The sequence below is a fragment of the Camelus bactrianus genome, chromosome 1, assembly GCF_048773025.1.
Source record: "Camelus bactrianus isolate YW-2024 breed Bactrian camel chromosome 1, ASM4877302v1, whole genome shotgun sequence".
Taxonomy (NCBI): Eukaryota; Metazoa; Chordata; class Mammalia; order Artiodactyla; family Camelidae; genus Camelus; species Camelus bactrianus.
The window spans coordinates 113,688,213-113,715,924 of record NC_133539.1 but is presented as its reverse complement, the minus strand read 5'-3'; the positions used below and the strand labels follow the sequence as shown (position 1 = coordinate 113,715,924).

The 27,712-nt window shown below is 41.8% G+C and overlaps 1 protein-coding gene across 23 annotated transcripts in view; it reads right to left on the bottom strand.

The window, feature by feature from the left end:
- The window catches only part of THRB (thyroid hormone receptor beta), a 383,076-nt gene that overhangs the window by 32,150 nt on the left and 323,214 nt on the right, over positions 1-27,712 (bottom strand). Inside the window, exon 1 of one of the 23 annotated variants that reach the window (XM_074371449.1) lies at positions 14,802-24,094. The exons of the other annotated variants lie outside the window; for them this stretch is intronic. Within the exon in view, the coding sequence (XP_074227550.1) occupies positions 14,802-15,195 (394 nt within the window). The 5' untranslated portion in view covers positions 15,196-24,094. Of the gene's footprint in view, positions 1-14,801; positions 24,095-27,712 lie in introns of those variants that run through there. 23 annotated transcript variants of the gene reach the window in all.

The window sequence follows — 27,712 nt, the reverse complement described above, 5'->3', positions numbered from 1 at the left end:
TCCTGACTTCTATCCCTGCAGCGTAAGTTATGGTGGTCTTTCTCTACAAATAGACAGTTAGCTTCAAGTAGAATGAATAAGTCCATGAAAAAAGAAAAGTTTCGGCAAGCTTGTGATATTATGATAACACAAAACAACAGCCCCGAGTAGTGTGAAATAATACCGGTTCCATTTATTAAGAGAAAAAGGAAACCCAACCATGGTAACTCTCTGTATTAGTGTACTGTTAGTTTATTAGTTTCAATTCCCTGACCCAGGAAACAAAGTTTAAAAACACAAACAGAAACTGTCTGCTGCCCCGCTGTCTTTGCCTCCTCCCTCTCCCTTCGACATCACGTCCAAACACAAGAGACTGATTCCGAAGGGCAAGTTCAGTTTCACAGGTATCCACAGTTTACCATAGAAGCCCAGAGCTTTAGATAAGACCGAAAAATCAAAGCAAGGCCTGATTTGTTGGAATGTGGACAGGGAGAGGCTGAGAAAACAAAACCATTCTTTCTCCTGATGGTGGTCTTTACGAAGTTCTTTGACTCAGGAAACCCTTGCTGGTTTCAAAAAAGATTAGCCAGGCTGAGATGACGGATGAGTTGCTATATGTTTTACCATGACATTTCCATAGATCTTTCATTAAACTAGGTCACAGAGGGCTTACTTTTCAGGAAAAAAGTCATTAAGAAAACAGAAGAAAAATGAATCCTCTTCACAAGGACTTTGCTCAGACTCTATTTTAGAAAAATGTCCCTTTTGGGAGGGAGGCAAACGAGATCAAAGTGAGATTTGGAATGCACAGGATTATCTTTTTAAATATCACAGCTTTTCTTAGTTTACTTTTGCATCATGCAGACCATGAGTCACCTGTTGAGTGCACTTCAAGGGTTTCAAGACTCTCATCAGACATTTTTAAAAAGAGAATTCTGAGAGGGATGTGGGCAGAGAAAAAGGGGTTGGAATGATTTGTGTGTTCATCCAATCACTCATCTTCTCATGAGTTTAGAAAACATTTACTTAGAATCTACTGTGTGCTCAGTACTGTGCTTCGTACTGAGAATACAAAAACAAATAAGACCTGGTTTCTTTCTTTGGGAAACATATGTGTACATAACTAAGTTCTGTATTTCAGTGAGAGAAAAAAAGGTGAAGATGAAGGAAAGAACATGGAAAGATGCTCAACTCCGTTGCAAGGAAATGCAAACCAGGATCACACCAAGATACCACTGACCATCCTTCTAGGAATGGTTATAATAAAAATGACACACAATAACAAATGTTGGTGAGGATATGGAAGAACTGGAACACTCATATATTGCTGGTAGGAATGCAAAATGTGCTTTGGAAAACAGTTTAGCAGTTCCTCAAAAGGTTAAACATAAAGTGATATATGATTGAGCAATCTGACTCCGAGATATAGACCCAAGAAAACTGAAAACGTGTCTGTACAAAAACTTGTATGTGAATGGTCAGAGCAGCATTACTCATAATGTTCAAAAGGTAGAAATAACCCAAATGTCCATCAAATGATGAATGGATAAATAAAATGTGGTATATTTGTACAATGGAATATTATTCAGCCATGAAAAGGAATGACATACTGTTATATGCTACGAGATAGATGAACCCTGGCGGAGGAGTGTATAACTCAGGGGTAGAGAATGTGCTTGGCATGCATGAGGTCCTGGGTTCAATCCCCAGCACCTCCGTTAAGAAAAAATTTAATCACCTCCCTCTCCAAACAAAAACAAACAAGAACAAAAAGATAGATGAACCTTGGAAACATGCAATGAAAGAAGCCAGAAACAAAAGGCTACATATTACATACTTCCATTTGTATGAAACATCTAGAATAGGAAAATCCACAGAGACAGAAATGAGATCAGTGGCTGCCAAGGCCTGGAGAGAGGGGAGAATGTGTGTGGGGGTGACTATTAAAGGGTACAAAATTATTTTCAGGGTAATGAAAATATCCTGGGATCACACAGTGTTAATGGTTTACAACTGTGGATATACTAAAAACCATTGAGTGAAAAATCACTGTTTTGTATGAACACATTTTGTCCACTTTAAATGTGGGAATTTTATGGTATGTGAAATATGCCTAAATAAAGCTCTTATTAAGAAACAAAAAAATGAGGAACTATAAGAGGATGGTTCCCTTCAACACACATATATGTGGGTAGACTATGTGCCAAGGATCTAAAGACAACAAAGTTTTAATTTCTGGGGAAGCGCTTGGTGTTTTGGGGGAAAACAGATAATAATAGATCGTCTGCCTATAATGTGGTAGGTACTGGGACAGGGTATGTCCAAATCCCAAGGGGGAAGCTCTTTGAGAAGCCTTCTTGCCCCAGTCTAGGCTGGCTGCTCCTTTATCATCTACATCATAGCAACCTTTGAGCTTTTTCCTTCCTTACACCCCGATCTCTGATTCTCTCTAGGTTTTACAGTTCCAGCCAGAGGACAGGGATCATATTATCCGTGCTGAAGCCCCAGTGTTTAGCACCTGCTTCCTCTGACGGATGGCACCACAGTTTCTCAAGATCTCTGCTATCAGTTAATGGTGAAGAATGCAAGGAAGGAGAGTTACATCTGGAACCTGCAGGTGGCCAGACTTGAAGTCTGGAGGTCTGCCTGAGGAGGTGAAGATCTTGGCAAGGGTTTCTGAAAGAGGGGATAATGCAAATACATGGGCCCCAACTTCTGGCCTAATGAGAACTGCATTTAAAAGTTTGAATTTGGGGCCAGAAACCAAGATTCCACCCAAATTAAGACTAAGACATCCCCAAAGTTCATAGCAGCAGTATATACAATAGCCAAGACATAGAAGCAAGCTAAATGCCCATTGACAGATGACTGGATAAAGAAGCTGTGGTATATTTGTACAATAGAATACTACTCAGTATTAAAAAAAAAAGTGATAAAATAATGCCATTTGCAGCAACATGGATAGGCCTGGAGATAGTCATTCTAAGTGAAGTAAGCCAGACAGAAAGAAAAATGCCATATGATATCACTTATATGTGGAATCTAAAAAAAAAAAAAAAAAAAAAAAAAAAAAGAGGACATTAATGAACTCATCTACAAAACAGAAACAAATGTGTAGACATAGTAAACAATCTTATGGTTACTGGGGGAAGTGGGTGGGAAGGAATAAATTTGGGAGTTTGAGATTTGCAAACATTAAACACTATACATAAAAATAGATTAAAAAACAATTTTCTTCTGTATAGCACAGGGAGCTATGTTCAATATCTTGTAATAAGCTTTAATAAAAAGAATATGAAAACGAATATATGTATGTATATGCGTGACTGGGACATTGTGCTGTGCACCAGAAATTGACACATTGTAACTGACTGTACTTCAATAATAATAAAAAAAAGACTAAGACATCCAGATTCAAGCTCATGTAAGACTTAGTGATCTGGGCAGAAATGAAAATCACTATGTTGGGGCCAGTTTGGTTAAGGTGCCATCACCAAAAGAAGAGACGTGAAGTCTGAATTTTATACAATTTGCTCACTTCTCTACTTTGGGCTATGGAAACCACTGTTTATTACACTCGAAAAGAGTTTTGGTTGCTGGTTAGGTTCCTCTTTACGTGATCATAAACCCGAAATCTCAAGGTTGTATACCACTGTCTTCTATGTAACTGACGGTGCTGTGACTCAAATTTAATGAGAAATACTAACAAAAGCTACAGGAAAACTCACCAGGCGTTGATTTATTCCAAATACGATTTTGGGGAGTCCATCCATAAGAAGAAACAACATAAAAATTCCACGAGGGCTATGTGTCCAGAGAACTAACTAGTTATCAAGGGTGTAGAATTGGGGCGAGAGTCATAATGAAAATGGTCAGAAATATTCTGGATCTAACTAACATTTACCAATGAACTTCCAAGGTCAGTTGTTAAGAATCAAAAACAATGTGTATATTAGTCCCTTACAAAGTCCATATTTTTAAAAATAAAAAATGACATAAGGAATAGGATTCATTGTAGAAAAACTGAAAGACATAAATTAGCAAAAACCAAATTTACCTATCAACTTTCTACCACAGAGATAGGAAGCAGCATTTTGATGTTTCCACATCTTAGATTAGTATGGTTGTGTGTGCACATGTGCTCATGTGCGTATTGAAACACAAACTTACGAAACACGAAGGAACTTTTAAATAACAAAGTGACCCAATTACTAAAACATGCACCTTCCTGGTAAAGGCAGATGGAGACTATGTCTTCATGTTGTTGGGAAAGCTACATCTTTTTTTCAAATTAAATTTTTTATTGACGTATAGTTGATGTATAATATTATATAAGTTACAGGTATACAATACAGTGATTAACAATTTTTAAAGGCTATATTCCATTCATAGTTATTATAAAATATTGGCTATATATTCTCCACATTGTACAATATATCCTGGTAGCTTACTTTATATCTAATAATTTGTTCCTTTTATTCTCCTGTTCCTATGTTTGCCCCTCCCCTTTCCCTTTCCCCACTGGTAACCACTGGTTTGTTCTCTGTACTTGTGAGTCTGCTTTTTTTTGGTTATATTCATAAGTTTGTTGTATTTTTTAAGGTTCCACATATAACTGATCTCATCCAGTGTTTGTCTTTCTCTCTCTGACTTATTTCACTTGGCATAATGCCCTCCCAGTCCATTCATGTTGTTGCAAATGGCAAAATTTCATTCTTTTTTATTGCTGAGTAATAGTCCATTGGTACACACACCACGTCTTCTTTACCACTCATCTGTTGATGGACACTTAGGTTGCTTCCATATTTTGGCTGTTGTAAATAATGTTTCTATGAACATTGGGGTGCACGTATCTTTTAAAATTAGTGTTTTTGTTTTTTTCAGATATATACCCAAGAGTGGAATTTCTGCATCATATGGTAGCTTTATTTTTAGTTTTTTGAGAAACCTCCATACTGTTTTCCACAGTAGCTGCACTAATTTGCATTCCCACCAACAGTGAACCAGGGCTCCTTTTTCCCCACATCCTCACCAGCACTTGTTATTTGTGTGTTTTTTTTTTTTTGATAATAGTCATTTTAACAGGTGTTAGGTGATATCTCATTGCAGTTTTGATTTGCATTTCCCTGATGATTAATGCTGTTGAGCATCTTTCTTGTGCCTCTTGGCCACCTGCATAGGAAAGCTGCATCTCGACCTATGTGTGATAGTCCCAGCATGATGTATTTTCCCCAGCTTTCATCTTTGCAGATACATTTTTTTTAGGCTAATAAACTATGCTGTCATTTTATCAAGCATATTATAATGATAGCAAACTCTGTCTGTTGGTCCAACAAAGGACTTGGAAATTTTTTTTAGTTGACACTTGGCAATGTCTGATTAATTGCTAAGTATTATTTTGCATGTGAAATAGGTCAACACGTTATGTAAAATAGGTCAACATGTTAAAATATTACTAACATTATTTTTTTACCTTTTTTTGCTAGGAGCTTAATTACGATATAATTCATATCATACAAGTCAACGTTTTTTGATGTATTCAGAGGGTTGTGAAATCATCACCACACGCAATTTCAGGACATTTTCATCAACCCCAAAAGAAACCTTTGGAAGTCACTCCCTATGCCTTCTGTCCCTTCCACTCTTTCTGCTCTAAGCAAGCACTAATCTACTTTCTGTTTCTACAGATTTGCCCATTCTCGGATGGAATTATACAATATGTATTCTTTTGTGACTGGCTTTTCACTTAGCATAATGTTTTCAATGTTGATCCGTGATGTAGCTAACATTAATTTAAAAAAAAAACCGTGATTCTCAGAGGGACTTGGTATGTGGAAGGGGAAAGTTGTGTACATTTGCGCTAGGAATCACACAACAGGCCGTAAGCTTGGCTTCTTGGTTTGCACTGAATGCAATTCACTTGGTTTCCCACGAATGGGTAAAATCAGAAGGCTGGCTAGTTTAACTCTTCTGAGTGAATTATGAGAGCATCTCAGGTCCTAGGAGAAGAAACACTGGCACCGCTTGTCACCTCGGCAGACATGGTCCTCGGGCCTAGAATATACAGCAGATCGATCTTGATGGCTGCTGTAAAGTGGAAGGAGCAGCCCAGGCGGGTGGTCCAGGGGCAGGGAGCGGAGCTGCGCTCAGAGACCATTTCCCACCTGGTTAATCTTACCGTCTGTGTAAGACCACGAGTCTCACACAACCTGTCCCGGAATCTAAAAGGAGCAGTGGTTACCACTGGTGGTGGGAAATGCTTTGGGCAGTTAAGAGAGGTGCTGATTCACGGTGTGGAACTATCAGCTTAGACTCAGCAAAAAACCCTGAGTGGTTTGGGTCAGGTGATCGGATGAGAATATAGTCTCACAGCCCTAAGGAGGCTAGACCATTAGCATGTTTAGTTATCCTTCCAATTTTATGTGGCACGTCCTCAGTTCATCCCACAGCTCAGGCCCTTCTGATTTAAGTCCCCCCTGTCCCCTACTGGCACCTTCTTCCTGATGTCATTTCTTTATATACTTAAAAAATCTTAAACAACTCATCTCTTAGCCTTTTCTCAAGATACAAATCATGATTCTTTTTACTTTTAATTCTTGGTATTAGATACCAAGTCTTCCATCAGTTAATATTTAGCCTTCTAATAAATACTATTTTCATCCATCCATCCATTTGTTTAACAACCATGTATGACCTACTGTATAAGACACGGGGTTCAAACTCAAAGCAGCATTAACTTTAAAGGCATTCTTTCATGCACCTGCGAATCTCCAGCAGAGCTGCCCAGAGGCTCCCATTCATGAAATCTTTCCTCAGAACAGCACCGTCTTTCTGCTCCCTGCCATGTCCTCACTGAGCATCTCTGGTTTACACCTTGCCCTCTGGCTGGCTGGGGGGTGAATACACCCAAGTCCCAAGCCTTCAAACTCTAGAGCCCTGAGGGGCTGGAGGGAAAAGGAGGCGGAAGGAGAACCTGGTCAGAGGTGTTGACCCAGAAGAGGAGAGACAACGTGATGACAAGGAACTCTGGGTTTCTTGGGGCAGAAAATGGGGCAAAGCAAGTTTTAGGTTATTTCTTCTCACTCAAGAATTCCTGAAATTAAAATATATGATTTTTAGGGCTAGGCTTGGGCATAACACAGGTTCACACACAGGAAGTCCCTTACTAACCTTCCTTCTCCCTGTCCCGATAGACTCTGACCCAGAGGAGCTGACGTAACCTTTCAATCTACAATTAGAGGTAAAACATTTGAAGATGCAAATTACTAGGAAAGGGAAAAGACCGGCATGGTGAGTCAGTCAAAATTTTAATCAAAAGGCCACACACACAGTCTGCAGTGTTTAGCTTTCAGAGTGTTTAAAAATCTCAGCCAATTTTTAAAACCAGGATTTCATATAAAACCCAGATTTCTTGCCTCGTGTGAAAAGAAATGGGAAGATCTGGCAATACTGAGCCCAGATTCTCACAGGGCGACAATCAACTGGACTGACAAGGGAGGCCACCTCTTAGTAAAGAGACCTGCTTCTTGCACCAGCACCACGCCCTGGGGGGCCCCAACTCTGAGCCCAGAGGTCAGTTGCCCTTTACATTAATTCTTGCATTGTCTCTTTACACGTAAAGAAATATTTCACAGAATTTTTATCTTTGTCAAAAGGGGGGAGGCAAAAGTCATTCAAAGAAAAATGAAATAATGTATTTCTTTTTGGAGGTGAAAATTCTTACAACATATAAACAATGTGTGATGGTTGACAGATTTAATCAAGTGGTCCTTACGAAACAACTGTGCCTCTCTCGTATTCATGTCGGCTCTCTGGTGCTTGTAGGCACTGGAGTTTCAGACCTCTGGTACTAATGAGATCATTTCCTGTTTTAAAAGAGGGGCTGGGTTAGCAAGAAGGAAGGTCAAGTGTATTAGAAGAGTGGGTATGGGGCAGGGAGCACAAAGGGCACCACAGCTGCCTCTGATTTTGCTTTCAGAGTCAATTTGTGGCACTGGGCTTGCACAGAAGCACCCAGGGTTATTTCATGCCCTGCATGTTTGAAAAAATGGGCGTCTTTTCTTTATCTGAGAATCCATTCGGAATGAGGTTCAAGGCTGTGGCTCTAAAAATGTGGGCTAGTGGCTCTTCAACCTGGTGTCACATGAAGAGAAGGGGCAGTTGCATTTGTCACCAGGAAAACATCACTGTCATTACAAGCTGTGCTGGTCTCCCCAAAGGTGTCCCTGCAGGCTCGGTAGATATGCACGTCACAGGGTGGGAAGACAAGGAGGTTACTGCCTTCACGTGCTTATGATCTAGACAAGAGTGGATATAATCAAGTCTCTATGATGAGGAGAACCCCATCCAGACCATGGGAATTATCCATGACACACACATGTAACTAGCATGTTGTGTGTGTATATATATACACACGTATGTTCAAGCATATTCCAATTTGAAACAACTCAATATAGAAAAATCTAAACTTTTCAGTTTGAAAGCTGAGGAAGGATTTTTCACATTACAAAAAATCAGTTAATTCAGATGTTCTCTAAATATTAAGCTCTTTTAATGCAGTGGTTCTCAACTGAGGGTGATTTTTGCCCCCCAAAGGGACACTTGGCAATATCTGCAGATTACGTTGGTGGTCACAGCCGGGCGAAGGGTGAGGGTTGCATGCCACTGGTGTGTGTGCGTAGTGGCCGGGGTGCTGCTAAACACCCCACACAGCACAGGACATCCTGCAACAGAGAATACCTGGCCTCAGAAGTCATTAGTGCCAAGATGGAGGAACTCGGTCTAATACACATTATATATGATTTACTTTCTTCCAAAAAAAAAAGAGGTAATTTACACCAATGATTCAGCACTATTGTATTAAGCAAGGGATACCAGTCTTTGAAGTCAGGTCCAGTTGGGAGTGGGGCTTTTGTAGTGAATATGGTGCTGGTTAAAATAGAAAAGGCTGATGGGATGGGAGATGAGTTGGTCACCTGAAGGGATGCCGGCTGAGAAAGGCAGGGCACACACTGGGGTGCGGCTGGCAGTGGGTGGTGGCTGGGAAAAAAGTGTCATTGGTTCCGGGATGGGGCAGAGGGCAGTATGGCAGAGAGAGGAAACTGGCCGAAATTTCTGGAACAGACAGTGTGAGCGGAAGCACAAAACCAGAATCAAAATGGGACTCTCTAGGGTAGCAAAGAGTTGTGGAGTTAGTGTTTGATCCAACAGGTCATGAGCGTTGAGGAGGAGCCCTGTGGTGGGTGGAGAGGGCAGGCAAGAATGGAGTGCCTGGAAGAGGAAGACCTTGGGGGTGGGGATCTGCAGAGAAGAGGACAGGACAGCGTGGCAGGAAGAGTCTGCAGACAAGGGACAGGGCGGGTGGAGCGAACCCTTGAAAGCATGTTCTGGGAGTCTCCTGGAGACCTGAGGAAATTCTCTAAAGCAGCTGGTCCAGAGGGCGCTGAGCTGAGCATGGTACCAAGGACAGCGCATGGAAGGGCAGCAGTCACGGGAGTGGGAAAGGAAGGATGCAGATCCCGAGTGAGCACTGGCACGTAGTACTGTCGCCAGAGACTAACAGTTTCTTGCCTCACGCAGGAAAGAATTCAAGAGTGAGGTTTAGTAAAGTGAAAGCAAGTTTATTCAGAGAGATGCACACTCCATGGATCATAGAACGTGGGCCAGCTCACTCAGAAGGGAGAGCGGCTCAGGAGACAGACACTCCACAGGCAGAACGCGGGCCATCTCCAAAGGTGAGAGGGAGAGAGACCGAGAGGTGTGGGGGCTTTAGTTTGCAGTAAAAGCAGATCCACACTCCATAGACAGAGTGCGGGCCATCTCAGAAGGCAAGAGAGAGTGACCACAAGGTGGGGAGTTGTCAGTTTTTATGGGCTCCGTAACTCCATATACTGAGTAGGAGGATTACTCCAACTGTTTTGGGGAAGGGGCAGGGACTCTGGGTGCTGAGAGGCACTTGCATTTAACCTTTTGAACAGTCAATGTGTTTTGTATTAAAAAAAAGTTTCTAAATGGTTCTATTGTTTCCTGGAGTGGTGTTCGCTCTTAATACTATATGGGTGGCAGTGCCCGTTTGAAATCCTAACCTGATATCAGCATCCTTACAATTACAGAAGCATTGCAGAAACACCTGCAGTTGCATTAACCTCGTAAGAATTAAATTTTAAAAACATGATGCCTGCAACACTGAGTTCTTTGAATGGACTGATCAGATATGTGTTTAAATTAAACCAGTTCAAATAGAGAGGAAGAGTAGGGGTGGGAGAGAGTGGGGAAGGAAGAGGACGACCTAGGGAGGGAGCCGAAGAGGGGAAGCCTGCAGAGGAGAGAGACAGAGAAATTGAAACACTGCGATTGTTTCATATTCAAGTTCGTGGTTGGGAGTGATTATGGCAATGGACTCATAAAATTTCCCCTTTTTTGTTTCCTTTCCTGCCTTCCTCTCACTGGTCTGAGTGTGATCCTAGGGTTTAAGGATAGTTGTTTCTTGGGTAACATGTTTTTTTCCCCTGAGCAGACTTTGGAACCTCCCATTCCCAACTCTACTGTATAGCAAACCCTTCTTTAACTTTATTTTTTATTATCGTTTTTTAAATTGAAGTACAGTCAGTTATGATGTGTCAACTCCTGGTGTAGAGCATAATGTCCCAGGCATGCATATACATACACATATTGGTTTTCATATTCTTTTTCATTAAAGGTTATTACAAGATATTGAATATAGTTCCCTGTGCTCTACGGAAGAAATTTGTATTTTATCTGTTTTTATATATGGTGGTTAACATTTGCAAATCTCCAACTCCCAAATTTATCCCTTCCCACTCCCTTTTCTCCTGGTAACCATATGATTGTTTACTATGTCTGTGAGTCTGTTTCTGTTTTATAGATGAGTTCATTAGTGTCCTTTTTTTTTTTTTCCTGGATTCTACATATAAGTGATATCATATGGTATTTTTCTTTCTCTTTTTGGCTTACTTCATGTAGAATAACGACCTCCAGGTCCACCCATGTTGCTGCAAATGGCACTATTTTATTCTTTTTAATGGCTGAGTAGTATTCCATTGTATAAATATACCACAATTTATTTATCCAGTCATCTGTCAATGGACATTTAAGTTGCTTCTATGTCTTGGCTACTGTAAATAGTGCTGCTATGAACATTGGGGTGCATGCATCTTTTTGAATTAGAGTTCTTTCCAGACATATACCCAGAAATGGGATTGTTGGATCATATGGTAAGTCTATTTTTAGTTTTTTGAGGAATCTCCATACTGTTTTCTGTAATGGCTTCTTTAACTTTAAAATAGGCCAAGGAAATTCTAATTAGAGATCATATTTCTTTGGGGCTTAGCTCTTGTTTTTAATCCAATGCTCTTGATGTGGGTCACTTCAAACATCCCCCACTTTACCATTTCATTTCCATTTCTAATGTCTACACACTTATTCACATGCAGTCAAGAGAGCTACAGAGTGTGAAAAAAAATTTAGATTTAGATTCCTGACAAGAGACAGAGGGGGCAGTGAAAGCAGATACAGAAAGGACAGCTCTGTGTGGAGTTTCTGCTTTGGTTATTAGTTTTTCTTTCTGTAATACTAGGAACGTGGCTGTCGAACAAGCACATGTGCCATCGAAACCCCGAAACTGAACAGGACACACATACCCCATCCTTGATCTTGGCTCAAAACCAGGAAATACTCTCTCTCTTGGACATGATAACCAGCTTCGATGCAAGCATACGAGGTTACTTTTTGGACATGCAATTCCTATAAAGATGGTACGGAGGATGTCAAGCAAAGGGTTCTGTTAAAACAGACCCAGAGACGAACTGGCCAAGCTGCCCGCAGTGCGGCCAGACTCAAGCTGTTTGGGGACTTTGGAATGTAATTGGAATTTCTGGTGGAAACAGCCAGCATCCCCCGCCAGAAAAAAAAAAAATAAAGAAAAAGATATCAGCTTTTAGCTATGCTGAAATCTCGGCCACAAAGGAGAAGACATAGCACCCTGGCTGCCAAAGCCCTTCCCCTTGGTCTCATTTCCAAACTGCCTCTCCCCTGACTCCTGAGCTGGGGCCAGGGAGGAAGTGCGGGGCGGAGCCCACTGTGTGGGTGATTTTAACATAACAAATCACCGCTTCGCTACTTGAAAGACAAAAAAAATTAGGAGCTCCTATCTTCTGAGTGATTTGCTAGAGTGCTTTTTATTTGTCCATCACTTTTAAAAATTTAAAAAAAATGTGTTTTCTCGCATAGTATAAGAAAATTGACAGATATCACATTCTGCATTCCAGCCCCTCTTAATGTGGAAATTACACTGCCCCTTCCTCCACCCATTCCTAAAGTCTTTTAAACAAAAGTTTGATTCAAGCAGCTGAATTCTGACTCTGAATTCATGTTCTTAATACTTCAGGAGCTTGGTAACTTTCCCCCCTCTGGGCTATAAATGTAAAAACATCAGAAAACAACACAAAGAGAATGCAGTCACTCCAAAATCTACTATTAAGATAACCAGTCTTGTCACTGGGCTTCGTAGCCTTCCTTTATTTCGTCTCTGTGTACTTCTAACATACTTTTTTTTTTTTTAAAACAAGATTACAATCATTCTCTACATACTAGGAAACTCCAATTAAAGGCTGGAGAATAAGCCACCCTTAAAAAAATGATGAAAAAGTTAAGACAGCTGCATTATTGAAGAGTTTACAGAGCAGGAGTGACAGCAGAGGCGCAGATGAAGCAATTATGAATTTCATGAAAATGGATAAAAATCCAATTGGAATAATGAGGCCTGCCCCACTGAACACCTGTTTATAGTCTTAATTTTGCCTTAAGGAGATATTACTAATGTCCGCCAACAACAACAAAAATCAATGATGGATCAATATGGATAAATGTGTTGGGTACGACCTTTTGTCCTAAGAGACAGTTAACAGCTGGGTTTAGTTTTACTGGGATTTACTTAAAGACGTGTAACAGTAAATAATGGCGCGTTTAAGAATATTTGCCTGCTTTGATTTAGTGAGTTTGGCAGGTGGCAGTGGCCTTTCAATGGCATATGGCTTTGAGAAATTACATCAATATATGCATACAATGTGTCTTAGCCTCCAGTTCATGCGTCAAGTTAATTAGGAGAGAATCGCTCGTTTAACATTTTATAAGTAAATATTCTCTAGGGCTGGTGGAAGAAAACGTGGTGAAATGACAAAAGAAAAAAGAGTAAAAGCTTGCAAAGTTTTGCAAGAATTTTTAAGAATAGCATAATGGCCAAATACAGAGACGGACCAATATTTTCTTGACATCCTGCAACATTATGAACGGCATATTTAGGCATGTCCAATGAGGCAATGTTAACTTTTTTTCAAAGGTAAATTACTTGTAAGTATAATATTAAATGAAATAGAAAGCACATATTCAATCTGTCTGAAACGTTCCCATTAGGGGTCTGATATGGTGTGCCCCTTGTAATAACGAGAAATTCTGATGCTTTTTGAGAGGGTGTGTAGCTCAAGGAAAACGCAGATGGACGACTCTGAATACGTTTTATGTTGTTGTAATTCCCTTCACATTTCACATGTGAAAGTTACAGACTAGCACAGAAAATACAAACACTGCATGTGATCAAAACTAAAAGGGATATTAGTTGTAGTTTGTTTTCTTAGATTTGGTTTAATTGTTTTCAAAACTGGCTACTTTTAATTGTGGCGTCACAGTTAGAAAAGCCAATGATAATTTTTACAGGAGCCACAAGCAAATAAACCACATTATGTTTCAGGATAATTTCACAGAGAAATTCATCTTTGAAGATCAAAGGGCATTGCATTCTTGCAGATTATAGAAACCTATACATTTGGTTTCCTTTGCAATATCCTGTAGACTGTACACAGAAAACAAACAAACAAACAAGCAAAAAACGAGGTCCTGGCATATTTGCACTAGAATTTAAGCTATTTTCCAAAACATTTCTATCCGGCAGTTGCTTTTAAGTTCTTTGAGTACTTCCTGTTTGCCTCTTTTATTTATTTTCTGGTAATACAAGACAGGCTCTACTGATAGAAAATTAACAGCACTGGAAAGCCACAGTGCCCTTTAAAATAAATGGCTATTGAACTTGTTTGAATATTGGATATTTTGAGAGATGTTTCAGTTTCCTTTGCTGTGATTTGCAGACACGTTCAACTTTAGGGACACAATGGCAAGACAAATGCATCAGTTTCTTTTTGAGTTTTATATTCTTACAGCATGTACAAGCAGCTTCCTTCCAGCGTACGTGGCTACGTAAATATACTAAAAAGAACTTTTACAAATCCCGACATATCAGCATTAGTGCACTGGCCAAAAACAAAAAAAAAAAATCGCTAAAATATTTTACCAGTTGGCTACAATAAACTTTTAATATGAAGTGCCAAGAAACGGTCAGATGAGTTTTTAATCTGAACCCGAGCTGAGGAGAATGATTGCACTGCAAATGCCACCGTGCCCGTCCACCGAGCAGCAGCCTTTGCATGTTTTCTTTAGCAAAGAAGCTGCCGATCTTCACTTTGGGCAGGTTATATCCACACACGCATACACGCAGACTACCTGGATGTGTCTACACACAGCTTCCAAACCCAAACCAGCTTGCATCGAGGAAGGAAAAAAGTGCTTGGAAATCCTTGCCGGCCACAGACCCCTTTCAATCACTTAGCAACCTCTCTTTACTGCTATTTTAAATGTCAAACGTTCAGCCTTCAAAGTCAACGATTTGACGAAGCCCATGCAAACCGCAACTTGAAAACACCACGGAAAGCCACCCGGAAACTTTGACCAAATGGAAGGAAAATGGTCCCTACCTTTTTTTTGAGAGGACGATGGCGACTGCCCTTGAGAAAAAGTAGGCTTTTCTTCAGGGAAATATTCAGGTTGGCTGTATTGATTCAGGGCCATGTCCAAGTCAGAGTCCTTGCTTTTCAGCAGGTTTCCAGGGTAACTACAGGTATAAGGCTGATTCACTGCCCAGGCCTGTTCCATATATATGTTGTTACTGGGCACAGCCTGAGCGGTGCAACCACTGTAACCTGGACTATCTTCGAAATACGCGTAATAATCAGTGGCCTGCATGTAGCAGTTGCTGCCGGCAGCTGGGTGTACCTCGTACAGTTCTTGCAGGCAGTAGTTCATTTTGCTCCCCTGGTTCAGTTTCTGCTTTACGTACACACGCACGCTATGCATGCATCGCCGGCCCATACACCCCGGGAGCCGGGCATATGCAGCGAGAAGCGTGCATCCATACACATGAAAGGAGAGGACAGATGAATAAACACCACCAGCAGCACGGCGACCCAGCCCGCGGTACCCGGGGATGGCACCTGATGTGCTAAAATCCTATTTAGATCGAGGTGTCTTTGGAGCTCTCCTGCCATTCAGACATATCGGAAAGCAGATTTCTGACTCTCCAAGGTCTTAAGCTGCGAATGCAGCTAATTCCTGGGGAAGAGGGCAGGCAGGTAGGGACGACCTCCGCCCCGGCCTGAGGAGGGACAGCAAGGAAGTCCCTGTTACTCCGAAGCTGGGAAGATTTGTTTTATATGCTGTTTTTTAACCCCTTTCAACATGATTAGAAAATGATTACTCACTGTTATGTCATTTCAGCTGACAACTTAAGCATGAAACATTATAAAGACATCTCAGAGAATATCCTTGGATACACCGAAAATCCTAAAATCAATAATCTAGTTTATTAGCACGGGCCAGAGAAAATCCAGCAGTAACAGGCCTGATGACTGACTCCAGGATATTAATCTAGTTGCACAAATGGTAGAGGTTACATCTGTTGTTGAATGTCACCGATTGGCTTCTTCTAAAGCAGGATCCGACCATCTTCCTAATGACACACAGGGCCCACAGGTTTTTAAAACACGCCAAGGAACAAAGAGAGAAAGCAAAAAAACCGGGCCAAGGAAGGCACGTCTGAAAATGCCACTGGTGCTGGCGGGCGAGTTCTCTTCCGCTCCCTTGCACTTGATGATTTGCTACATCATTAGCCTAATCGACACGAGACCCTGAGCTTAGCCTCCCTTGGCTCATTCTGTCTTGGTTGTGTTTATAAGCACGAGGGGGAGAGCGTGCCACCCCCTTAAATAAGAACACCCCTCTGTCCGAGCAGTCCCCGCCTTCTCCTCGAGGTTAACAGCAGTCCTCACAGTAGCCTGTGGGGCACCGTGTACGACTATCATTTTATTCCCATTCAAATCTGCTTGTGAGATGATCTCGCGCTTAATTGTGGTTTAAGCAGCATTCACGTGTTTGACATTTAAAGAGAGTGATCCAAGAGGGAAAAGGAAAATCGCCATGTCTTTTCACTAAGTTCGAGCATAAATATCAAATATCAAGTCAGAGCACGAACGCCTGCTAGGACAGTGACTGACGGGGTTTCCTCCATGTGGATCAGCTGAGCACATGTGTTCTAGAATGTGATTCAGAAAGGGTGGAGGCTGCTTTCTTTGAAGGTAGAGGTTCTTTCTCTTTCCACTGGAGACCCGGTTTGCAGGGCTGGCCTCAGAGCGGGGGCGGGTAACATGTGCATTTGGGTTCCCGCTGGTCCCCGAGTGTGTGACCTGTTGGTATTTCCCTCCTCAGGGATCACAGACATTGTAATATTGTAATATTCAACAGTGAGACCTCCGCTTTGGACTCAAAGTTCCAGTCAACTGCAATGTGGAATTTTGGGGCAGGGACATAGGACCGGAGAAAGGAGGGTATTACAGTCATTCAGCAAACATCTGTGGGGCATCTGCTAAGTACAGAGTAGGGAGGTGGGTGGGAGCAGAGATGGCGATTCAAAGGGTCAACCACTGTCCCTGCCCCCGAGTGGCTTCATGGCAGGTGTATTCCATATACAGAGTCAGGTGGACCATTGCCACGCAAGGGAGCCTGTCAGGGCTGACGATTTCAGACCTGTAGCAACAGGGCCATCGATTCAAGGGAAGAAGGTTAAGAATTAGAGAACAAGCAACAGATGAGACAAGGTGACGGAGAAAAACCCAGGCAGACCCGCTGGACGTTTAGTAATGAGACTCCTTGAAAGACTGCAGTGGAACGACAAAGCAAGTAAGGGAATTTTCTCCACTTTGCTACATCTGAACCCAGAAAATGAAATGCGCCATCCTAGAAAGCATAAAAGTTACCATGAGGAGTGAAGATCACAGCTCACGTTATAACAGTGTCTTTACTCTCTGGTTACTCTTAAAACAAATAAAAGATTTATTCATAAGTGTTTTTAAGAACACACACACATCACATTACAATTCACATTTTCTCCCTACTGAAAATGTCAAAACATTTCATTGGAAGCAATGACTATTTTCTGAAATACCCGGGAAAAAGGATCCAGGCCTTATGTTTTTTTTTGCCTGATCTCATTTATTTATCTCCAATTTCCCCAAACTAATCTGAAAATTAACCTTTCAATAAAACAGTTTTCTTTCCTGGCAAACACATATGTTCCGAGGTCTCGCTCTCTCGTTAGAAGCTGCGTGTCAAATCCATCCAATTTTGCAGCTTTGCCGAGTCAGTGCATTTCCTGGCTCCTGATTTCACCGAAGGCACAAATCCAAGCAATTTCTCGCTTTTCACCAGTAACAGTATCCACGAAAGCCAGAATCTTAAGTTCCCTTACAAAGCAACACTTAAAAACAATTCTCTGAAATCTCTAAGCGGGCTGGAAAAGCCAGTGTTACTCTGTCCCAGACCTGGATCTACACGCTGCCGTGGAGAATGGCCCTTGCAAAATCTTTTCTTCCTCTCAGTTTTCACCAAACCTTTGAAAGACCCGCCGAGAGCCAGCAGCATTTTTATTGAATTAAACAATCCTGAATTCCCTCAGAAATCTTTGAGTAGGAAAAAAGCTTTGAAACATATGTAAGAGAACCCACTCCTCTGCTAACTTTTATCTCTTGGGGAAGATAGTACAAACGTTTCTGAAATGCACTCTTTCTTGTACCCATTGGGGATTACTCTTAAAAAAATTTTTTTTAAATTGAAGTGTAGTTGATTTACAATGTGTTAGTTTTGGGTGTACAGCAAAGTGACTCAATTATACACATACATATATATATTCTTTTCCATTATAGGTTATTACAAGATCTTGCATATAGTTTCCTGTGCTACACAGTAGGTCCTTGTTGTTTATCTATTTTATATACAGCAGTGTGTATCTGTTAATCCCAAATTCTGAATTTATCCCTCTCCCCCCACCCCTTTTCCCTTTGGTACCGTTAAGTTCGTTTGCTATGTCTGTGAGTTTATTTTCTGGTTTGTAAATAAATTCATTTGTATCTTTTTTTTTTTTTTTGTAGATTCCCAAGTGGGGATACTTTTTATAAAGGTGTGAAACTCTCATTACTGTTAGCTGGAAATGAAGTTCAACGCTCACACTGAAGTTGAAATATAGCCCCTCACACCCCGCCAGAAGCAATCACACGGCTGCCACTGGTGATCGATCTGGCCTGCTTCTTCGTGAAGTCGATAAAGCAATTTAAACATATTCTGGGTCACAAATGAGGTGAGCGTCAGTAAGGCTGTTTTCTTCTTTCCCTGGCTGACTACTCTAATTTGGTTACTTAGAGAGATGCTTACGAGTTATTTGACCCATAGAGCATCAAACCGCCTGAAATAAACTCAGGAGGGCTTTAACAATTCTCATTAGAAGTGTTTCAATCGATAATCATTTGTTATATAAATACACCTCTGTCCACGGCTGCGAGGAAATAACCTAAAAGGGTGAGACTAACAATCTTGTTTTGAAAACCTCGTAGGTAAACAACAAGCTGTCAGTGTCTCTCAAGGAGGAAAATTGTTTCTCTCTTTTAATCTCTTTTCTTCTGTTTTCAACTGTGTTAATTCTCAAATAAGGCTGCACACTGGAATCACCCATAAACTTTAAAAACACTGGTGCCAAGAATCGTCCCCATGGGAACACAGGAGGACTCCGCCTCAGGAGCCGGGGTGGGCTTCCCGGAAGAGGTACCCTGTGAGCTGGCATTTAGAGAATACAGAGACTTCAACAGTGGAGGCCAGAGATGGGAGGCAGCTGAGCAGAAACACCTTCGGGGGAGTGTCATCAGCTATACTTGCAAAAAAGGTGATTAAGTAAGATAATGAACATTATGCCACTGGTCCCAGACTTCTAGCTTCTACTCTAGTGATGGTTCTTACTCTGCTTTAGTAATAGAACCTCTAAATTTTAGTTGGCCCTTGTTTCTTAGTCTCCCTTACACCTGGGTGTGCCTGTGTGACTAACTTCTAGCCAATGAGATGTAATAAAAAGAAATATTGTAAGGCAGAACCTAAGAAATTTAGAAGACAACTTGAAAAGATGACTGGTGCATACCAATTGCTTCTCCTTCTTTTTTGTTATTTCTTCCTGCTGCCTGCAATGTGTATGTGATGGCTGGAGTCCCAGCCACCATTTTGGTCCATGAGGATGAAAGTCATATCTAGAGATGGCAGAAGAATAAACTAGAAGGAGTTTAGGTTGCAGAAATCCATAGGATCATCATACTAGCCTTCAGTGCCAACCTCTGAATTGTTTTTTTTTTTTTTTTCTCAAGAGAAAGAAATCAACTTGTTATTTAGGTCAGTTTTTTTGTTTGTAAAATAGAAATAACAGTACCCACCTCACTGGTTATTGCAAAGATTGAGTTAAATATAAATAAGTAAAGCACTTAGAACAGTGACTGCATAGTAAGTGATATAATTATATATACATAGTAATAAGTATTATTGAAGTGCCTTAGCTCTATCTTGGAATATTTCTCTTCTCAGTCTACATTTTCACTAGATCAGGAGTCAGAACAAATACGGCCTCAGGACCTGCTTTGTAAATAAAGTTTTATTGGAACACAGCCGTGCTCACTTGTTTACACAGTGTCTGCTTCTGCATCTACCGTGCGCTACAACAGCAGCATGCCATCGCTGTGACAGAGACCACGTGGCCGTGAAAATATTTAGCATGTGGCAATTTTGAAAAAAATCTGCCATCCCTGCTGTAGGCGATCTCACCCCTCCTGATAGCTTTAAATAACAGTTACATGTGGATGACAGAATCCGAAAATCAGAACCTAGTGTCCTGCTATCCACTGACATCTCATCTTTGCAACAAGCAGACATCTCTGACTTCATTCTTTCTAAAACCCATTCCTCCTGTGGTCTTTCCATCTCACCACTACCCCCCTCCTGGGGGCTTAAGTCCAAAACCTTGGCGCCCTCCTTGACCCTCACACTCCCTCTCTACCTACATCCAGTCCATCAGCAAGTTCTCGGGTTCTCCCTCCAAACTATATTTTAATCCAACCCCTTCTCTATCTCTACTGCCATCACCTTAGACAAAAACATCACTGCCTCTTCACCAAACTCCTCACATGGCCTCCTAACTGGCCTGGCCTCACTGTAATTCTTTTCTTCTTCTTTTTTTTTTTAAATTGCAGTGTAGTTAGATTTATAATGTTGTGCTAGTTTCTGTTGTACAGCACAGTGATTCAGGGACATATATGTGTATATATATAAAACACTCTTTTCAAAGTCTCATTCTTTCTTTTTTTAATTTATCTTTCTAATTTTGTGTGTGTGGGGGGAGGCAATCAGGTTTGATTTTATTTTTTTAGAGGAGATACTGGGGATTGAACCCAGGACCTTGGGCATGCTAAGCACGTGCTCTACCACTGAGCTGTACCCTCCTCTTCATTCTTTCCTGATACAGCAACCAGAGCCATGGTTGAAAAACTGCACACTGGATCATGTCACTTCCCTGCTTAAAACCTGCCATGGTTTTTCACTGCATTTAGAGTAAAATTTAAACTCATCACCAAAAGATGGCCCTTCCCCGCCTCACGTCAACCCCTCTGCCCGCTCTCTCTCATACCGGCAACAGCAGCCAGAATGGCATCCTTGCCGGCCCTTGAGCACCCCTGCTCTTCTTGTGTGACTCAGGGACCCTGCACGTGCTCTTCTCTGTCTGAAACGCCTCTCCCTCCGTCCCTCCACAGGGCAGGGCCCTTCTCATCCTTCAGGACTCAGCGTACGAGTCACATTCTCTGGGTTTCAGGGGCCTTTTGACTCCATTGTAGGCTGAGGGCCCCTGACACTCATCACATATGTGACATTAGTTGTTCTCCCAGAAGAAAGATGGGGGACTCTCCGGGCATCAACATCTATGTGTATTTTCCAAAACAAGATCAAATGTTATCTGTTGCAATAAATGGACTTTCTTAGGCTTGGAAAGTTCTGGGGAGACATCTGTCTGTCTCGAGTTGAGCCAGTTTGCTCTTTTATATTTTGCTGCTGGAGAACAGAGATAGACTTCTTTTTTTTTTTTTTTTTAATTAATTTTTTGGTGGGGGAGGTAATTAAGGGGAAGTAATTAGGTTTGCTTATTTATTTATTTTAATGGAAGCACTGGGGATTGAAGCCAGGACCTCACGCATGCTAAGCGCACGCTCTCCCACTGAGCTATAGCCTTGCCACCCAGACCGGCTTCTTAAACCTACCTCCACTGAGCCTTGGAATTATGAATGGAGGTCACAACTACCAAACATCTCTGCTCTCAGAGAGGTTATAGAAAGTGTAGAAACATGGCGTGCCCTCTGAAGGAGCCACTCACATTGAGGAACGATCCTTTCACAGACATGGGGGGTGGGAGCCCAGGTCTCACCATATGAGTGCTGAGAGCGTACCTTAATGTAGGCGACATATCTGGGGGGAAAGGAAAGGGTGCAGAATAACTTCTTGAGCTCTGTTGCTCTTTGGATGTCTGGAATCTTCTGACTTGTTTCTTTTTAAAAAAGATTCCAAATTAGTTCAACTCCAGAGATGAGCGCAGGGCAAGCTCCTGGCACTTTGGGACCACTTGATCTTAAAGTCCCCCCCACCCTCCAAAGACGGAGGTTTCCCCCGGGATCCTCGGATATGACAACTGGAACTTCTGAGCTGTGTATTCCATATGTACTTTATTCGACGCAGAGGAAACCCCATCCCAGAGGGATAAGGTGGCTTTTGTCCCACCGTAGATGGTCGTTATTGGGACCAAAGTGTATTCACACTTTAGGGCTGTCAGGTCCTCCTTTCCAGGTGGGACCTTTATTTTCCCAACTGACTTTAGTGCTTTAGGCTTGGGGGGCGGGAGGGAGGGAATGAAAGGAATTTGTCCCCAGCCTGAGGACTGACTCTCCTCCTCAGGACTTCTACTAAATGGTGCAAAACCTTGAGTGGCTAGGATCAGGTCAAACTAACCATTTTGGGAACTTTTTACTTCCTCCGTCCTAGATGTGTCAATTAGCATGACTGACTCTCCCCTTGATTATTGTGATTTTGGGGTCCTTATTAAATGAACACCATGGCTACTGGGTGAACACCCAGATGGTGTTCCCAAAGTGGTCCAGAATGTCAGTCCCAAGGGATGCTTTGAAGAAAAATCAGTAAAAAAGAGGTTCTATGGTCAAGTGAGTCTGGTAAATTGTGTGTCCTTCTCTTGGAGATTCGCAGAAGAAAACTGCTGAACTTTGTATGCCTTTGCATAGCTCAGCATTTCCTGAACACCTCTCATCATGGAACCCTGTGTATCCGGTAACATCTGTTACAAGCGTTCCATGAAATATTCTTTGAAAAACACAGAACTCTGTTCTATTGCATATATGCTGGGGGTTGCTTGCAGGGCTGGTTGGACCCATGAAGTGCAGATCCTCAGGGGACCACATCAAGTCTTTGGGCTCTGGGATCAAGTTTGCTTTGGTGGGAATAGAAACTCAAAGCCTCCCTCTTTGAAAACATCTTGTGCTCTGAATTTGTTTTTCATTTTTCTCCTTCAATAACAAACAAAAACGTCTTGATAGTTCCAGCCGCTGATGGCTCTCTCAAGGATACAAGGGGAGGCTTTTGGGTTAATGCATCACCAGGCAGAATTTGCTTTTACAAAAATGTGCTAGAAAATGTGGCAACATGGTTTGACTAGCAGAAAGGGAATGGATTCTGATCTGGTGCAGTGGAAGAGAGACAGCTCTGATGAGAACACTGATGTGAGAACAGGACAGTCCTGGGGCCCAAGCTGATGGGAGCAACCTCAGTAATTGAACTGAGAGATTTTCAAGGAGAAGGAGGTGCTCATGAAGGCAGTCCTGTGGGCTTCCTCGACTTGGATCTTCATTCCAGGTTTGGAGGTTGTGTATTTTGTTTCATTAAGATGGAATGGTTGGGGGCGAGGGTACAGCTCAGTGGTGGAGTGCATGCCTAGAATGCCTGAGGTCCTGGGTTCAATCCCCGGTACTTCCATTAAAAAAATGAATAAACGTAATTACCTCCCCTGACAAAAGATGAAAAAAATTAATAGAAGTTAAAAAATAAAATAGTTGGATAAAACAATTTAAAAAATTTAAAAAAAAAAGATGGAATGGTTGCCTGACCCATTCATACAAAAGATACCACCAACCCAGCTACAGCAGCATTTTACTAGATGAAACAGGTGAATGTATACGATGAATGAGTTAAAGAAAACAGCCTTTTGAAGTTCCACAAAGATTATAAAATAGACTCCAAAAGACCCCTTAGGTCAGAGGTTCTTAAAATGTGGTTCCTGAAACCAGCATTACCATCTCCTGGAACTTCTTAGAAACGCAAATTATCTGGCAGGAATATGAGCAGGAACTCTGGGGGTGAGGCCGGCAGTGCGGGTGTGGACGAGCCCTCCTGGGGATCCTGATCCAGGCTGACGTCTGAGAACCGGGGCCCTCAAGGAAGGCCCGGGTGGTCCGTACCCTTAGGGCCCTGCCAACTTTCCCAGGCTCACTGCCCGTCACCTGGAGCCCTGGATTCTCAGAGCCCCTTTCTTCTGTTGCTGTTTCCTGCTTGCCCTGGAAGGGGTATTGGCTTTGTCCTTGATCTGAAACCTTTTAGGCTTAATTAACCCAGGAGAAATCTATGCTCCACGTGGCCAGCCCCACTCCACTTTTCCAGCCCCTCCTTTGCGTTCTGGTGACCAGTCACTACCAGCATAATAGCACTTTGCATACTTTAGCATTGCCACTCAGCAGCCGTAAGGAGCAGTGACTTCCAGTGTCTTTGGAATCTTTCAGTGTCTCTGGACATGATGCTGTCCTAATACCATAAGCGCTTCCCCTCACCCACCCCAGCCCCACAGCCTGCTGATGGTGCCCCAGGATCCTCTGCGTCCTGATGCCTGTCTCAGACACCTCCTCCATCTCTGATGAACTCTATCCAGTCTTCTTCAAGAGATCTCCCCTCTGCCTGCTTTTACAGTAGACTCTCCCTTGGCTTTATCCTTAACCTTCTTCTAACCACACATGTTCTCACCAAGTGACCTCATCAATGCCCACAGCTCCGACTCTTGCCCTGTTTGCTTGTGGTGCTTAATTGTGCTCCCCTAGACCTGCAGGTCCAGCCACCTACCCAACATCTCCCCCTGAATGCCTCTGCGGTGCCCCCCACGCTGAGACTGAGCTCATCTCAGATTCCGTGCTGGGGGTGTATAAACATTATCTTATTAATCCTTATGGGTGGTCCCTCAGGGCAGCCAGGACTATGCATATTAACAAAAAATGGATTAAAAAACCATTCATTTGTCCAAAGTGGCACAGCTGGTAATTGGAAGAGTCAGGATTCAAACCCAGATCTGTTCCAGCAAAACCTGCCTGCTTTGACTTTTCCTTTTGCAGCTTATTTCTCTCTCTCTGGCTTCGTCACAATCTGGTCCCAAAAAGCTGACTATTCCAGATTGCCACTACCTTCATGAAACTCCTCACTTCTTCTCTTTAAGAGAAAAGTCGGTGAACCCAACAGGTGTCTATGCCTCTAACCTTACTCTGACTTTCCCTTCATCTGCCACAGAATCCAAAACATCTCACCGATTCCTTCTCCCAACCCTCATCCCAGATTGAAATCACACCTTTTAAGAAAACGTTTAAAGCCTTACAGGTCCTTCAGAAGGTGGCCCTGGATTGTTTTTTATCCCTATCTCTTGCTGCTCGCTCATATAACCTGATCTCTGGCATTTCTGGTTTTGCTGAACAGCATCTCTGCATCTGCCTTGGTCACACATGGTCCCCCTTTCTGGCCTTAGCTCTCTTCCACACGGTGATCCAGGTTCCACGAAATGGCCTTCGTGTGGACGGTATCATTGAAACCTCAAACGATCTGGTAGGTAGACAGCATCATTCCTGTTTTAGAGATGAGGACACTGGGAGCTGGATGGGTTAGGGAACTCACCCAAGATCATAGGGCTGATCAGGGGTGATTTCAGTGCGGGTTTATTTGGCCGCAAGCCCCAAGCTTATTTCCAAAATATTGCATCTCCATGAAGAATCTTACCTTTCCATGCACTGAAGCTGAAATAATTATTTATGTTTATACCTTTGTTCTCTTAAAGTCAATGCATAAATTACAGATAAAAGTATAGTGCTTATTTCCTGGATATTTAAGTTATTTTAAGGATTCACAATAAGCATATAATAGTTGCTTAACACATGAGTGAATGGGAGTAGACAACGGCTGAATGCCCTAAAAATTATAATCCTCCAGATTGTGAGTTATGATGTATTTTCTCCATGGAAACAGGACGGTAAGTTGGAAAATGGGACGTGACTATAAGATATGCCTTGAGTTCACTGTCCTTATACCCTCGGTAGCTTACAGTGGGGTCCGGGACACCGCAGACTGTGATGAGCTCAGTCTCATAAAGAATGTCGAGGAGGCTCTGCGTCTCTGCACCTGACCTGCATGCCCGAGCTGCCTTCTGGGAAACTGCTTGAATAAATCAATGTCATTCTAAGTGAAGTAAGCCAGAAAGAGAAAGAAAAATATCATATGATAACATTCATATGTTAAATCTAAAACAAACAAAAGATAAACAAACTCATTTACAAAATAGAAACAGACTCACAGACGTAGAAAACAAACTTATGGTTACCCGGGGAGGAAGAGGGTGGGAAGGGATAAATTGGGAGTTCGAAATTTGTAGATACTAACTACTATACATAAAATAGGTAAACAACAAGTTCATGCTGCATAGCACAGGGAACTATATCCAATATCTTGCAGTAACTTATGGTTAAAAAGAATATGAAAACAAATATATGTACGATCCTCTATGACTAAAGCATTGGGCTGTACACCAGAAATTGACACAATATTGTAAACTGACTATATTTCAATAAAAATATATTTTAAAAAAAGAATCTTTAGGTTCTTACCACTTCAAAAAAAAAAAAAAAAAAAAAAAAAGACACCCTGACATGCAGTGATTCTTCACAGCTTATTAATTGTCCTCCTTGCGGGGCCTAGAAACTTAACTGTGTCAGACAGGGGAATTTTATATGCTCAAAATATTTCTAAACATTATTTTTTTGTGGGGGGTGAGAGGGAGGTAATTAGTTTTCTAAAATTTGTTTTGTTTATATTATTTATATGGAGGCACTGGGGATTGAACCCAGGACCTCATGTATGCTAAACATGTGCTCTGCCATTGAGCTATACCTTCCCCCTAAACATTCTTGATGGATGCTTAGTTCATCAAATATTTTCTTGCATATTGGAAAATAATGTATAGTCGGCTTTCAGCCTAAAGTCAAGATTTGTTCCATTTAAGTTTTGAAGTAATGGGTTGTAATGCTCAAAATTCCCAGAGACATTGGCGCGATTTCAAAGCCTCTTTTCCATAGCATTTCCAACGGATGGAGGAGTGTTGATGGATGACTGGCATTCCAGCACAATGTCTTGCTTACTAGAGCTCCCAGGTTGAAGGTTAAGGGTTATATTCTGTCCGATGTTTCCTAAGACCAAAGGCAAATCCGTAAGTTCTCTTTGTGCTTAGAAAGAGTGAGATAATACTCAAAAAGAGCTTGGGGTGGGGAGAGGGGTGGTGAGGGTGTAGCTCAGTGGTGGAGCACATGCTTAGCATGCACGAGGTCCTGGGTTCAATCCCCAGCACCTCCATTAACAATAAGTAAGTAAATAAATAAGCCTAATTACCCCCCTACCTCCACCCAAAAGAGGTCAGAATCCAGACCAAACGAAAAGCTTATGTACACAAAAGTAAATACAGACCAGCACCCTTAAGGCTGGAGATTGAGAAACAAAGTAAGGCTTTTAAAATAGATTTCAGACCCCCCTGTTATCAGCACTGAAGTCTTCTCTTTTCTAAGGTAACAGTGGAATCTTTGCTCTTTTTTTGACGAATGAACATTTGATTCGAAAGCAAGCCTTTCATGACTCTACTCTATGAAGTATGACCATCAGAGTCTGGGAAACATACCCTAACATTTGAGTTTTGGTGTAGCTTTAATTAGAGCATGGGCTAAGTAACGATGATGGGGTCTACTGCGCGTTATCTTCACAACCAACTAACAAGGCTCGCGCAGGGGTAGGCATTTCCACTCATCTGACAGCAGGAAACTGAGGAGAGGTTTTCTCACCCTTACGTAGCTACTAAGGGAAGATGTAAGTACTGAAACTTCAGCTCTTGAATTACTATTCTAGAACGTGCTTATCTTGCTTCCCCATATTGTTTTTTAAGATTTTTTTTTACAGATTTTTTTAATACTTCTTAAAAAAATTTTTTTAGGGGGTGGTAATCAGGTTTATTTATTTATTTTTAAATGGAGGTACTGGGGATTGAACCCAGGACCTCATGCATGCTAAGCACTCTATCACTGAGCTATATACCCTCCTCCTCCACACTGCTTTTCTAAATAGAGAATTA